At 39.5% G+C, this 14,010-nt stretch overlaps 1 protein-coding gene across 1 annotated transcript in view; it reads right to left on the bottom strand.

The window, feature by feature from the left end:
* The window catches only part of PRKDC (protein kinase, DNA-activated, catalytic subunit), a 206,347-nt gene that overhangs the window by 36,008 nt on the left and 156,329 nt on the right, over nt 1-14,010 (bottom strand). Inside the window, exon 69 of the mRNA XM_027042809.2 lies at nt 4,710-4,899. Coding sequence (XP_026898610.1) covers nt 4,710-4,899 — 190 coding nt within the window. The remainder of the gene's footprint in view (nt 1-4,709; nt 4,900-14,010) is intronic.

Genomic DNA, 14,010 nt, shown 5'->3' with positions numbered 1-14,010 from the left:
CTGTCTCTGTGGATTTACCTATTCTGGACATTTCATGTCAGTGAAATCAGAAAACATGTGGTGATTTTTACCTGTCTCCTTTCACTTAGCATAGTATTTTCTGGGTTCATCCACGTTACAGTTTGCATCAGTACTTTATTCCTTCACATGGCTGAATAACATTGTACTGCATGAATATAACACAGTTTATTTACCCATTCATCTACCGATAGATTCTTGGGCTGTTCACACCTCTTGGCTATCTCGAATACAGATGCATACAGATTTCTGTGTGGACACACACTTGTGCATACAGATTTCTGTGTGGACACACACTCTCTTTTCTCCTGGGAGTGGAACTCCTGGGTCACATGCTAACTCTACGTTTAGCTTTTCAAGGAACTGCCAGACTGTTCTCCACAGCGGCCGCACCATTTTACGCTGTCATCAGCATATGAGGGTTCCAATTTCTCCACATCTTCACCAACACTTGTTACTGTCTCTTTGATTACAGTGGGTGTGAAGTGGTGTCTGGTGTGGTTTTGATTTGCATTTTCCTAATAACTAATAATGTTGAACATCTTCTCATGTGCTTGTTGACCATCTGTGGATCTACTTTGGAGAAATGTCGATTTAGATCCTTTGCCCTTTTTTTGCTGGGTTGTTTGAGTTTTTGTTGTTCAGTTATAAAGAGTCCGTTAGGTGTTCTGCATAGTGGATCCACAGCAAATGTATGATTTCCCAGTATTTTCTCACATTGTAGGAGTTGTCTCATCACTCTTTGTAGTGTGTTATTTACGGCACAGGAGTTTTTAAATTTTGGTGTATAAATGTTGGTTGTTGTGTGAACGTCTTTTAAATCTTCCCTAACAAGGTTCAAAGACATTTTCCTCAAACTGGTGCCTTCGTGATTACCCCCCTTCCAACCGCAAAGGCTAAAATTCCGAGGCATCCTCAGCTGCACCTTCTCCATCATTCCCAGCATCTCTGGGCTTCTTCTATCACTAACAGAGCATCTCGCACGCTGTCTGTGTTCCCACCACCTCCTCCCTACATTGAGACTTCACAGTCTCTCTGCCTTTTCCCTGAGCAGCCAATCTTCCAAACAGCTTCTGACGTAGTCAACATGTTCAGAGCAGACTTCAATTCCCAGTTTCTCACCTCCGTGATTTTGTTTGAATTTATCTTGTATCTACAACATCCTTCTCTTTTCTTCACGTGCAAACCCTGCTGTTTTCATAAAGCCTTGCCCAAATGCCTCCTTCTCCAGGAAGCCCTCTTACCAGGCAGAATCTCTCTTGTTCCCTGGGCTCTCCTAGCATGGTGACCTCTCTTTTCTTTGCCCACCTTGAACTTTTGTTGGGTCAAAGTGCAGCTCTTGTTCTCTTGCCAGACGGTGACCACGAGAGAAGGAACAGCCTTTACCCAGACATTGCTGGGTACACTTTCTGAGCCGCACCGTGCTACTCATCACTACTCACAACTTCCTCCCCACCAAATTCCTAACCTCAAATCACCCCATTATGACCACAAACCCAGTCTATTCACCAAACTCCTGTTATGTCTGCTTTATAATCTTAAGACCTCTGGTAACTTTACCTGCCTTCTTTCCACTTCCGCTTCCTTCCATGTGCAATTAAGCCAGCCACCACTTTCATAGCAAGATCATCAGCCGTTGTCCCTGTGTTACACCCACCTGGCAAAACCACACTCTGGGTATATCGAGGGCATGCCTCGTCCGCTCCTACACACTTACAGATGCACCAGAGACACAGTAGCCAGGCTCTCTGTGTGCCCCAACAGTCCTTCCGTGGCTTTCCAGGCCCTCCACCACAGTCCACAATAGCCCACCACTCTCTCACTGTCCTCAGCTCTCCTCAGCTCAACCTCTGCAGAGGGCCTCACAGCCAGTTCTCAGAGAGAACAGATGAGCTCTCCCACTCACCTTTGCCTGAATCCTGTCCCTGCAAACTCCACAAGAAATCCGATTTCCCCAGTGACGTCCTCTCTCTCCCTAGCATTAGGCTTTAAACACCCTCAGGCACCTCCACCCTAAAGACCAAACTCCTCCCTGAACCCACTGGCTCCTCTGCATCTTGGCCTCCTTAGGGACAGCCTGCACTCACTGTCCCTGAATCTCTACCTTCATCTCTTCTTCCACCCATTATGATCTGACTTCTGCTCTCGTGAAATGATTCTCACCAAAGTCAACACAAGCCTCCCCTCAATGCAAGGGCACTTTGGTCTTTGCACACCTTTGCTCTCCCAGGTAATGACTTCTGCCCCTTCCTGTGGGCTCAGCCCCTCGGGGTCATCATCTAATGTCACCGTTTGGTTTCAGCTCCTTTGTGGGCACCTCTCCCTTTGCTCCTCCCAGAGCCATAGGTCTGTTTTGGCAACTGGTCTTGGTCGCCTTATCCACTCCAGACAGTCCACATGCCAGTCACACATCATACCTCTATCGCAAGCATAATTCTTTTTCTCTAGAACTTTAGATTTCCTATGTATAAATTATCGCATAGAAATCACAACTTGCTTGTCTTAAACGCCTCACAAATTCAGGATGTCTTGAAATGAATGCACCATCGGCCACACAAAACACTCCTCCTCCTGCACCCCATCCACCAAATGACACAGGTGGAAGCAGAACCAGTCACACCGCCTCATCCACGCCTCCTCCTTTTTCTTGGAGGAGAACCTAGACTGGCTACCCGTATCAATCACGTGGATTGATACTGGGCAAGCCTTTGCCCTTCCTCCAATCTTTCTCCTCACTACAATCAGAATACTGTTTTAAAACTGCATATCCCAGGGCTTCCTGCACAAAGAAGCACGGCCTTTAAGTAGGGGCTAAAGTTCAACCGTTGCTCCACTCAAAACACCAACTGTCCCGAGCCACTTCTGGGTCTTATATGTTATTCCCTCCACCCATCTCACCTCTCAATTCCCAACTTAGCTATGACCTCCTACTCCAGGAAGCTTTCTCTGTTTCCATAAGGCTGGGTCAGGTGTCCTTCCCATGTGACTGTCCTTTAGTATTATTGTACTATAACTGCTCGTCTGTATGTCTATATTTTATTCAATTTAGTATCTCCAGCACCTAATGGTGTGCTTGGTAATGAAAAAAAGGCAAAACTCAAATTTCAGTTCTGCTACTTTCGGAGAGTTTCAAAGAGCATGGGCAGGTAAACTGAAATGCACTGAAGGCTTTATGTGATCTTCAGACTAGAACTATTTTTCTCTCTTCACGTCTAATATTGCTGGTACTGGTACTACCTCTCTCTAGCCCTTATTTATATGGGAACATATTGTTGACAACTTGCTAAGAAAAGCCAGCGTGCCACATGGAAGGGTTTTAGCCATCTTAGTAATTCTTACACATTTCTAAGTAATGCACTTGCAGCTCACTTCCTTCCCCTCTCTCACCAGAACTTTCTCCCAGTTTGGAGAAGTCTGAGCAGTAGTAGGGAGCACACATGTCTCTCCATCTGGCCCAAGCACCCTAACTTCCTGCTGAGAAGCCACATGCACTCCTCTTTAGCCATGTGCCTTAGAAGATGGCCCCAGCTGCAAGTAGAGCTAATGAAAAGAATCTTCCTTTTTTCTGCAAGAAATAGAAACTGTTTCTAATTCCAAGAAGATGTAGTATGGAGGAAGGAAGATATGAAACATCCACAGCCATTTCCAACTACAAAGGGTGAGCCTGGGGCTGCTAGACAGACTTACTACCTAAGAATCTGAGAACAGGGGTGCCTGGGTGGCTCAGTTAGTTAAGCACCCAACTCTTGATTTCAGCTCTGATCATGATCTCACAGTTTGTGGGATTGAGCCCTGCATCGGACTCTGTGCTGACAGTGAGGAGCCTGCTTGGGATTAGCTCTCTCTCCTCTCTCTCTGACCCTTCCCCACTCATGCACACTCTCATCCTCCTTCCTCCCTCTCTCTCTCTCAAAATAAACAAACTTTTAGGGTCCTAAAAAAAAAAAGAATCTGACGACAAAATCAGTATGGTAGAAGAGAGAACTGAGGGAGAGAAAGCAGGCCCTTGCTGACAATATATTTCAGAGTATCTGAAAGCCAGATCTTCTAGACTTTACTCATAGGAACTAACAGATTTCTTTTATTCACCTAGACTGCTCTGGGTTGGGTTTTCTGTTATTTGAAATATACAAATCCCTATCTGATAAAATACCCATCTCAAAGAAAAACAGAGAAACTAGCACTTAAACTTACAGAAATATTAATTATTTCTACTAGAATAACATTCTTTGCTTTATAATAGCAATCTATCAATATAGGGTCATTAAAAGAGTAAGCTCCCCTAGTATATTCAAATATGATTTAAGTACATGAAAAATTTAATATTTTATATACAAAAAATAAACCTAAATATATTTTATATTTTATTTTATAAATAAATAAATATTTTATCTCCATGAGATAAACCTAATTTATAACTAACTGGCAAACATTCATTTTGTTAAACAGGATCCAATCTGATATTGGGTTTATTTTCTTTTTTTAATAACAGAAAATAATTATTTTCTAATGATTAACAAGTATGCAATAAACTTAGAACTTTCTGGATAATTTTAAGTGTTTCTTCAAGTTTACTTTCTTTTAAAGAGAACAAATATACTAAGTACTCAATTATCTTTGAGCTTCAGATTTTAAGAAGTTTAAAAACCAGCTAATTTAAAGAAATAGAGGACTACAAACTGGGTACTCACCTGCTTTCTTGCACTTTCTACCATCTTCATTTTCATAGAAAACATACAGTTCTTAATCAGAGAACAGACCTCTTCTCCCTGTTCCTGGACTTCCATCCCATCACTGGGATCTCCATCACCATCCATGGACATACTATGATCATCTGGAGGAAGAATAAGTTTCTCCTCGATTTTGCTGAGAAAGAAACAGCTACAAAAAACAAAGAAAAGTGAGAGTTAATGCCATAGATTCATGAAAGAAATCTTGGACATACAGTAAGCTACTGGATGGTATTAATAGAAATTCTACAGCTATTAAATTTTTGGTCATTTTTTAGACTGTAAATGTACACTCTAGGCACCAGATTTAATATCTATTTTTAATTAACCAACTCTTTAAAAGATATTTTTCTAGATATCATTTACTGCATATACCTCCACAAAACAAAGCATTTAAACGCACAATGTTCTCTCCATGAATGGGTGACATGACTATGTTGGTTCAGAAGCCATTTCCCTTTTCATATCTCCCAACCTAAGGTCCTATCCCAAAGATGAAAATTGTAAAGCAGCAAACAGGTTATGATCACTGGGAATATGAAAAGATAATGCTATATTGCTACAAAATTATTTTTACTTGTATTGTAATTTACATATCTGACTCTGTTCCAGTGATTTCATTTTCATTATTTTCATGTTAGTAAACACTGACAAAGGCCCTTAACATATACAATCCATCCCTGATCAATATTGTGGTAGGGTCCCCTCCCTAAGAAAAAACAAACAAAAAACAAACCACAAGGCAACCTGGTTATATGTGTACATGACAACATCCCTCACGACCTTGTAACATGAGACCACTTAATCTAATCAGACTAGATGTTTGTGTGTTACCATATATGGGAGACAATAAAGTAGAAAATATATAAAAAAAAAACTACACCACGTGGCACTCTGGGCTCAGTTCTTTGGGTAGGAACCCAACTGAGCTGTGCCAGCATGAATAAAGTTGCTTCCTGGAAAGACAAGCCTCAGTGTCATGACTCCCTGTGTGAGAATCCCGTGACATTACTTGGAGGCTCATCCGGGATTTGGAGATGGTGTGTTTCCACCTCCTTTGCCACTGGGGATACGAACCTCAGAGTGCCGGGGGAGGCAGCCTCACCAGGGGCTAGCAGACCGCTAGATCCACAGGAGGCCAGCCCTCCTGGTGTGTCAGGACGAGGATGCCGTGTACACCAACGGAACCCGTAAGTCCTAAGAACCAGCTCAGGGAGTGCCGCCCATCAGACTGGTAAGAACCTGGGTTCGTTCTGGCAGACCTCCGCTAAGAGGCAGAAGGGGAGCCTGATCACCTCCCAGAGTTGCCCTAATCATTCCATAGGGATGAGGAACAAAGCCACAACTCTCAGGCGCTGAATGTAGGGTGGTGGGTTGGAGTTGCCGTGTGACTGTATGTGGGGACTTGTCTCTCATTCATTTCCTGGGTCAATGACTATGATAATTAGAGCCAACTGTCTCTGGTTATTCTACCTCAGAACAGGGACTTTAAGGAATATTCCCAAAGAGCTGCTGAAACTCCCTTTGTTTTGGAGAAATTCCTTGTCTCCTCCAAACTGACATGGACTGCCTAATTCCACTAGTGGAAAAGAGAACAAAAGAAACCTGGAGTCTGCTCCTTTGTCTGAGCTGACAAGATTTAAAACTGGGAATTCTCTTTCTCTTCCTTCTGCTGGTACCTCGTCTCTTCTGCCTTTCCTTACCACCCTACCTACCCCCTTCCTACCCCCCCCTCCTATTTCTGCGCCACCTAGGGTGAGGCCTACATAATTGGCTCCTCCTCCCACTCTAGAGATAGAAGTTGTGGAGCAAAGACCACCCATTTCAGATTTCCCCACCAGTTCTCTAGGTAAAAATTAACCATGGGGAACAAACTGTCTTACATGGACCCAAGTAAAACGTATTCAGTGTTTACGCTAATTTAAGTTTATTGGTTTCAGACAATTTTATCAACATTAATTAAAAATTTTTTTTTTCTACCTAGATTTGCTGAAGGTCAAATAAGCTCGTTATCTCTGTTCCTATTTATCAGCTAAAGAATGACTTAAAGTAATGGTTAACTTTATCTGTCTCATAGTTTTCATAGGTAATTGTTAAGATAGCTTTCAAAGTCTTTAGTAACGTAAAATGTTAAAGTTTTTGCTTGCATGATAAATTAGGATTACATTCACTGGATATCATGCGAGATAAGAGACTAAAGCACTAATTACCAGATGTAGGTTTGTGGTTCTGACTTGTTGCAGAGAAACTAAGGATATTGAGATCTCTTGGAAAATATGCCTCATGCTTAACTGATTCATAAGTTTGCCATCTAAGAAATTCTAATGTAACTGTTATAAAAATTATACCCAATAAAACTGCCAGAGCTCTTAACTTACTAGCCAAGCAGCAAACCAAAATGCGCAAAGCTATCTATCAAAATCTCTTGGCCTTAGATTATCTGCTTGCTTCTGAGAAAAGAGTATAGAAAGTTTAGCCTGAGCAACTACTGCCTACAGATAGATAATGAGTAAAAAGTCATAGAGAAGATCACAAATCAAATAAAAAGGATTGCTCATATCCCCATCCAGACCTAGAACAGTTAAAACCCCAGGGACTTATTTGGAGGATGATTTTCAACTTTTGGGGGACTCAAAACTCTCATAAAAATTATTCTCCTAATTCTGGGAGGTTACTTAATCCTACCCTGCCTAGCTCCCCTGGTTACATGGTCTGTCTCCAGTCTCATTGAGGCCATGATTGAAACAAAAAACATAGCCACTCATGTAATGATGTTATGAAAATATAAACCTCTAAACAAAGATGATACTCTTTGACCCAAAATAATAGAGGGGTCCAAGCATCAGAGGTGGGAATGTGATAGGGTCCCCTCCCTAAGGGAAAAAAACAAAAATCAGGGGCACCTGGGTGGCTCAGTCAGTTAAGCGTCTGACTTCAGTTCAGGTCACGATCTCATGGTTCATGAGTCCAAGCCCCATGTCGGGCTCTTTGCTGACAGCTCAGAGCTTGGAACCTGCTTTGGATTCTGTGTCTCCCGTTCTCTCTGCTCCTCCCCTACTTGCACTCTGTCTCTCTCTCTCTCAAAAATTAATAAACATTAAAAAAAAAATAAAAACAAAAAACCACAAGGCAACCTGGTTATATGCGTGCATCCCTCATGACCTTGTAACATGAGACCACTTAATGAGATTGCATGTTTGTGTGTTACCATATATGGGAGACAAAGAAGTAGAAAATACATTAAAAACTACACTATGTGGCACTCGGGGCTCAGTTCTTTGGGTAGGAACCCAACTGAGCAGTGCTGGCAGATATAAAGTTGCTTTCTGGAAAGAAAAGCCTCAGTGTCACGACTCTGCGGGAATCCTGCTACAATATCAATTAAGTTTTTGTTCATCTAGCGATTAATATCAATTTTCTTTTTTTATTCCTTAATGGTTATTTATTTTTGGGAGAGAGACAGAGCACAAGTGGGGGAGGGGCAGAGAGAGAGGGAGACACAGAATAATCTAAAGCAGCCTCCAGGCTCTGAGCTTTCAGCACAGAGCCCGACACAGGGCTTGAATTTAGGAACTGCAAGATTGTGACCTGGGCCAGAGCTGGATGTCTAAACGACTGAGCCACCTAGGCACCCCTAATTTCAATTTTCTTAGAAACACTGTAGCCAGAGAGACTAGCATGTCCCACACATCTTTCTTTTGTTTTGTTGTTATTGTTATTCCCAACGTACAGGTCTTTCTAGTCATCTGCTTCTGTGTTCCTGGCTCCCTACCTAATCTAAAAGGGTCCCTGCCCTCCCAAGAGCTGCTACAGTTTAAAAAAAAATTTTTTTTAATTAAAAAAAATTGTTTTAATTTATTTTTGAGACAGAATGCAAGTGGGGGAGGGGCAGAGAGAGAGAGGGAGACACAGAATCTGAAGCAGGCTACAGGCTCTGAGCTGTCAGCACAGAGCCTGATGTGGGGCTCTAACTCATGACCTGCAAGATCATGACCTGAGCTGGAGTCGGATGCTTAACTGACTGAGACACCCAGGCTCCCTTAGTTGCTACTGCTTTTTAAGCTTTCACTGGTTTTAGTTGAAAGAATAAACAAGCAAAAGTTGTATAAGTACTTGATAAACATTTGAGGAAATAATTTATGAATGAAACATGAATGTTACACTATTAGTATGAGTCAAGTGCTCTGGCTCTCAGAAATGGAGGAGTGAGGTGGCAAAAAGGGGAGGTGGATACGTTTTCACAAAGTGAGATGGACTTTTTCCTGGGCTTTGAAAAATAGCCAGGTATTTTTCGATTTCGATTTCAGGTATTAGAGGAGGTAAGGAAGTTCCGATAGAGGAAACAAATTAAAAAAGGCAGACAAGTGCTGTGGTGTATGACATGTTGTTCTATCAGACTGGGGAGGATAGAACCAGGGAGAGAACCATCTTTCCACAAGTAACAAGAGTCCCCCTCTTATATGGCAATGTAAACATCTTACAGACCACCTTTCTGCTGATAATTAAAGCTCTAGATAAAATACCAAACACAACCACCTGAAGCCACGGAAAGTAAACACAGCATGGGCAGGGAAGTCAAAGCTAGGAGAAGGTGCTGCCATTTGGATGAGTTTCTGGTTTTCTCTTTCTTTTTCCGGTTTTGCCTTGAGGATAACCTTAGCTGCTGAGGGCTGTGGTAGCCTGAGTGACTAAGATTCTGACAGAAACCCTGCTGTATTGTGCCCAGAGAAACCTAGAAGGGAGCCTAGGCAGACCAAAGGCTGCAGTGAGAATCCTCTAATTCTGTATATGAAGCCATACAAGTTTCAGCCTGCCTCCTGAAGTATGCATGTTCAACACTGACTGGAGACAGTGAAGAAAAGACTTGAGTACTCAACTGAGATGTGAATCAAGAAGGCAAGACAGAGTCCACTGTCCAAATCTAACTGCACTGATTGCTCGCTAAAGCAGTTATTCCTGGGAATTATAAAAGGGATTAGAGTATACACAAGATAATATTAACAATTTCTAGATCCAAAATTAGTTGATATACAAAGAACCAGGAAAATGTATCCATTGTCAGTGAAAAAGACAGACAACAGATGTCAACTCTGAGATGACCCATACGCTGGAATGATCAAGCAGCTATTTTAATGATGCTCCAAGAGAGCAAAACAAAACCATGAATAATGAAAAGGCAGCTATCTCAGTAGAAAGTATGAAAAAAAGACAAATGTAAATTTTACAACCAAAAAATCCACTAATTAATAAAAGATTCACTACACTGACTTAGGAATTAAGAAAATACAGGAAAATGACAGTGACTTTGAAAACAGTTCAATAGAAATGATTTAATCTGAAGAATAAAGAGAAAAAAGATTGAATAAAAAATGAATGGAGCTTCAGGGATATGTGGGACAATGTCAAAAAGTATAATATATGTGTAATGGGCACCCTACAAAGACAGAAAAATTATAGCAGAAGTATTTGAAGAAACAATAACCAAAAAGCCTCCACGTTTAGTGACAAAAATGTAGATTTGAGCAGCTCAGTGAACCTTAAGTAGGTAACTTCAAAGGAAACTACACCTAAACATATCATAATCAAACTGTTGATTACCAATGATAATGAACAAAAATCTTGAAACCAGTCAAAAAGTATGATAGATTAAACACAGGGGAACAACAATTTGATTAATCATGACTTTCTTTTCAGAAACATGAAGGCCAAATGATACTGCTGAGGAGGAAGGAGGGATCCACCCAGAATTTCATAATCCACAGAAAATAAAAAAAGTGAAATAAAGGTATCCTCAGATAGAGGAAAACAATAAAAGGAAAATAATAAAGCTATAATGAATGACAATAAAGATATGGAGATCTATGAACCATCAGGAAAAGAATTCAAAATACTTTTATAGAAATTTAGTGAACCAGAAGAACACAGACACAGACAACTAAACGAAATTAGGAAAACAAATGTATGAATAACAAGTTCAACAACGACAAAAAAAATAGAAACCATAAAACAAAACAAAAAACCAGTAATCCTAGAACTGAAGAATTCTATGACTGAATTGAAGAATTCAATAGAAATCTTCAAAAGCAGACTCAACTGGGCAGAAGAAATAATCAGTGAAATGATCCAGTGAGAGGACCAAAAATAAATGAATAAATAATAAATAAATAAAAATAAGTAAAAATAAAATAAAATAAATAAAAAACAGAATGAGTAAAGAGAGTCTATGGGACAACATAAATGAAACAATAATACCCACTACGGGAATCCTAGGAGAAAAGGGACATAAAGTATATTTAAAATAATAATAGTGGATGGAACTGGAGAGTGTGATGCTAAGTGAAATAAGTCATACAGAGAAAGACAGATACCATATGGTTTCACTCTTATGTGGATCCTAAGAAACTTAACAGAAACCCATGGGGGAAGGGAAGGAAAAAAAAAAAAAAAAAAAAAAGAGGTTAGAGTGGGAGAGAGCCAAAACATAAGAGACTGTTAAAAACTGAGAACAAACTGAGGGTTGATGGGGGGTGGGAGGGAGGGGAGGGTGGGTGATGGGTATTGAGGAGGGCACCTTTTGGGATGAGCACTGGGTGTTGTATGGAAACCAATTTGACAATAAATTTCATATATTAAAAAAATAATAATAAATAAATAAATTAATAAAATAAAATAATAATGGCTGAAAACTTCTCAAAACTGGGCAGAGAAATGGATTTCCAGATTAATGAGGCCCAAAGCACCCTAAACAGGTTGAATCCAAACCAAGCCACACAAGACACATTATAATTCAATTGTCAAAAGTCAAAAACAAAGACTTTTGAAAGCAACAAGAGAAAAGTGGCACATCACATACAAAGTAACCTCCATAAGACTAGAGGTGGAGTTCTCAAAATAAACTTTTCAGGCCAGAAGAGAATGAGATGATATATTCAAAATAGTGAAAGAAAAACATGTCAGGGCACCTGGGTGGCTCAGTTGGTTAAGTGTCTGACTTTGGCTCATGCCATGATCTTGCAGTTTATGAGCTCAAGCCCCAGTTGGGCTCTGTGCTGTCAGCTCAGAGCCTGGAGTCTGCTTCAAATTCTATGTCTCCCCCTCTCTCTGCCCCTCCCTGCTCACACTCTGTCTTTCTCTTTCTCTCTCTCAAAAATGAATAAACATTTTTAAAAAATTTAAAAAGCAAAGAAACAAAAACTGTCACTAAAGATTACTATACCTGGCAAAACTGTCCTTCAGAAATAAAGGAGAAATAAAGACTTCCTGAACTATCAAAAGTTAAGGGAGTTCATCACCACTAGATCTTGCTTATAAGAAATGATAAAGGGAGTTTTCAAGCAGCAATAAACCACTGCTAATTAATATGAGAACATATGAAGTTAGTACAAAGCTCACTGTTAATGGTAAATATGTAGCCCAAGTCAGTTTCTCTAATATGGTAATGACAGTGCATAATTCACTTATAATGCTAGTTTAAAAGTTAAAAAAAAAATGTATTAAGAATAACCTTGACTACAAGAGTCTGCTATTAGAACACAACATAAAAAAACATAAATTGTAACATCAGCAATCTAATATGTGAGGGGCATGGGGAAGTAAAAGCATAAAGTTTAAAAGTGCTATTGCATTAAAGTTGTTATCAGCTTATACTAAGGTGTTATAAGATATTTTATGTAAGCCTCATAGTAACCACAAAGGAAAGGCCTTAGTAAGTACATAAAAGATCATGATAAAGAAGTCAAAGTATATCAGTACAAACAGTCATCAAATCAGAAAAGACAGCAAGAAGCAAGGAACAATAGATCTACAAAATTGCCAGACAACAAAATGGCAAAAATAAGTCCTTACCTATCAATAATTGCTTTAAATGTAAATGGATAAAATTCTCCAATCAAAAGACAGAACAGCTGAATGGATAAAATAAACAAAAATCCAATATGTGACTAAGAGATTTACATTAGCTTTAAAGACAACACTGAGAATGGCTAACATTAACAACTCAAGCAACAACAGATGTTGGCGAGGATGTGGAGAAAAAGGATCTCTCTCTTCTGCGCTGCTGGTGGCAATGCAGACTGGTGCAGCCACTCTGGAAAACAGTATTAAGTTTCCTCAAAAAATTAAAAATAGAACTACCCTATGACCCAGCAATTGCACTACTAGGTATTGATCCAAGGGATACAAGTATGCTGTTTCAAAGGGGCACATGCACCCCAATGTTTATAGCAGCTCTGTCAACATTAGCCAAAGTATGGAAAGAACCCAAATGTCCATCGATGGATGAATGGATAAAGAAGATGTGGTCTCTATATACAATGGAGTATTACTCGGCAATCAAAAAGAATAAAATCTTGCCATTTGCAACTATGTGGATGGAATTAGAGGGTATTATGCTAAGCGAAATTACTCAGTGAGAGAAAGACAAATATCATATGACTTCACTCATATGAGGAATTTAAGATACAAAACAGATGAACATAAGGGAAGGAAAGCAAAAACAATATAAAAACAGGGAGGGGGACAAAACATAAGAGACTCTTAAATATAGAGAACAAACAGAGGGTTACTAGAGGGTTTATGGAAGGGAGGGATGGGGTAAATGGCATTAAGGAATCTACTCCTGAAATCATTGTTCCACTGTATGGTAACTAACTTGGATATAAGTTTTAAAAAAGGTTAATTAATTAATTAAAAAAAAATAAAGACAACACTGACTGAGAGTGAGGGCATGGAAAAAGATTTCAAGCAAATGGTAGCAATAAACAAACAAATAATAAATAAATAAATAAATAAATAAATAAATAAATAATAAAAATACACTTTAAGCTAAAAATGGTAAAAAGGTCATTATATAATGATAAAGTGGTCAATCCTATAAGAAGATGTAATAATTATAAATATTTGTGCACCTAACATTGAAGCATCTAAATATATAAAGCAAATACTAAATGGAAAAATTAGACAGCAAGACAATAATAGTTGGAGACTTTAGTGTCTCACATTCAAAAATGGACAGATCATCCAGACAAAGAATCAATAAGTAACCAGTGGATGTGAACAAAACTGTAGACTACATACCTAAGGCACATGATCAAACAGATGCAGGAAAAAGCATTTGACAAAATTCAACACCCATGCATGCTAAAACAAAATAAAACTTTCAGAAAATATGAACAGCAAATAATTGGAAGGGTACTGAAAAACATAAAATACCTAGGAATGAATGTAACAAGACACCCAACACATCCATAAAAAAAAAAGTCAT

The sequence above is a fragment of the Acinonyx jubatus genome, chromosome F2, assembly GCF_027475565.1.
Source record: "Acinonyx jubatus isolate Ajub_Pintada_27869175 chromosome F2, VMU_Ajub_asm_v1.0, whole genome shotgun sequence".
In the NCBI taxonomy this organism is placed as follows: Eukaryota; Metazoa; Chordata; class Mammalia; order Carnivora; family Felidae; genus Acinonyx; species Acinonyx jubatus.
This window is presented reverse-complemented; position numbering and strand designations above follow the sequence as displayed.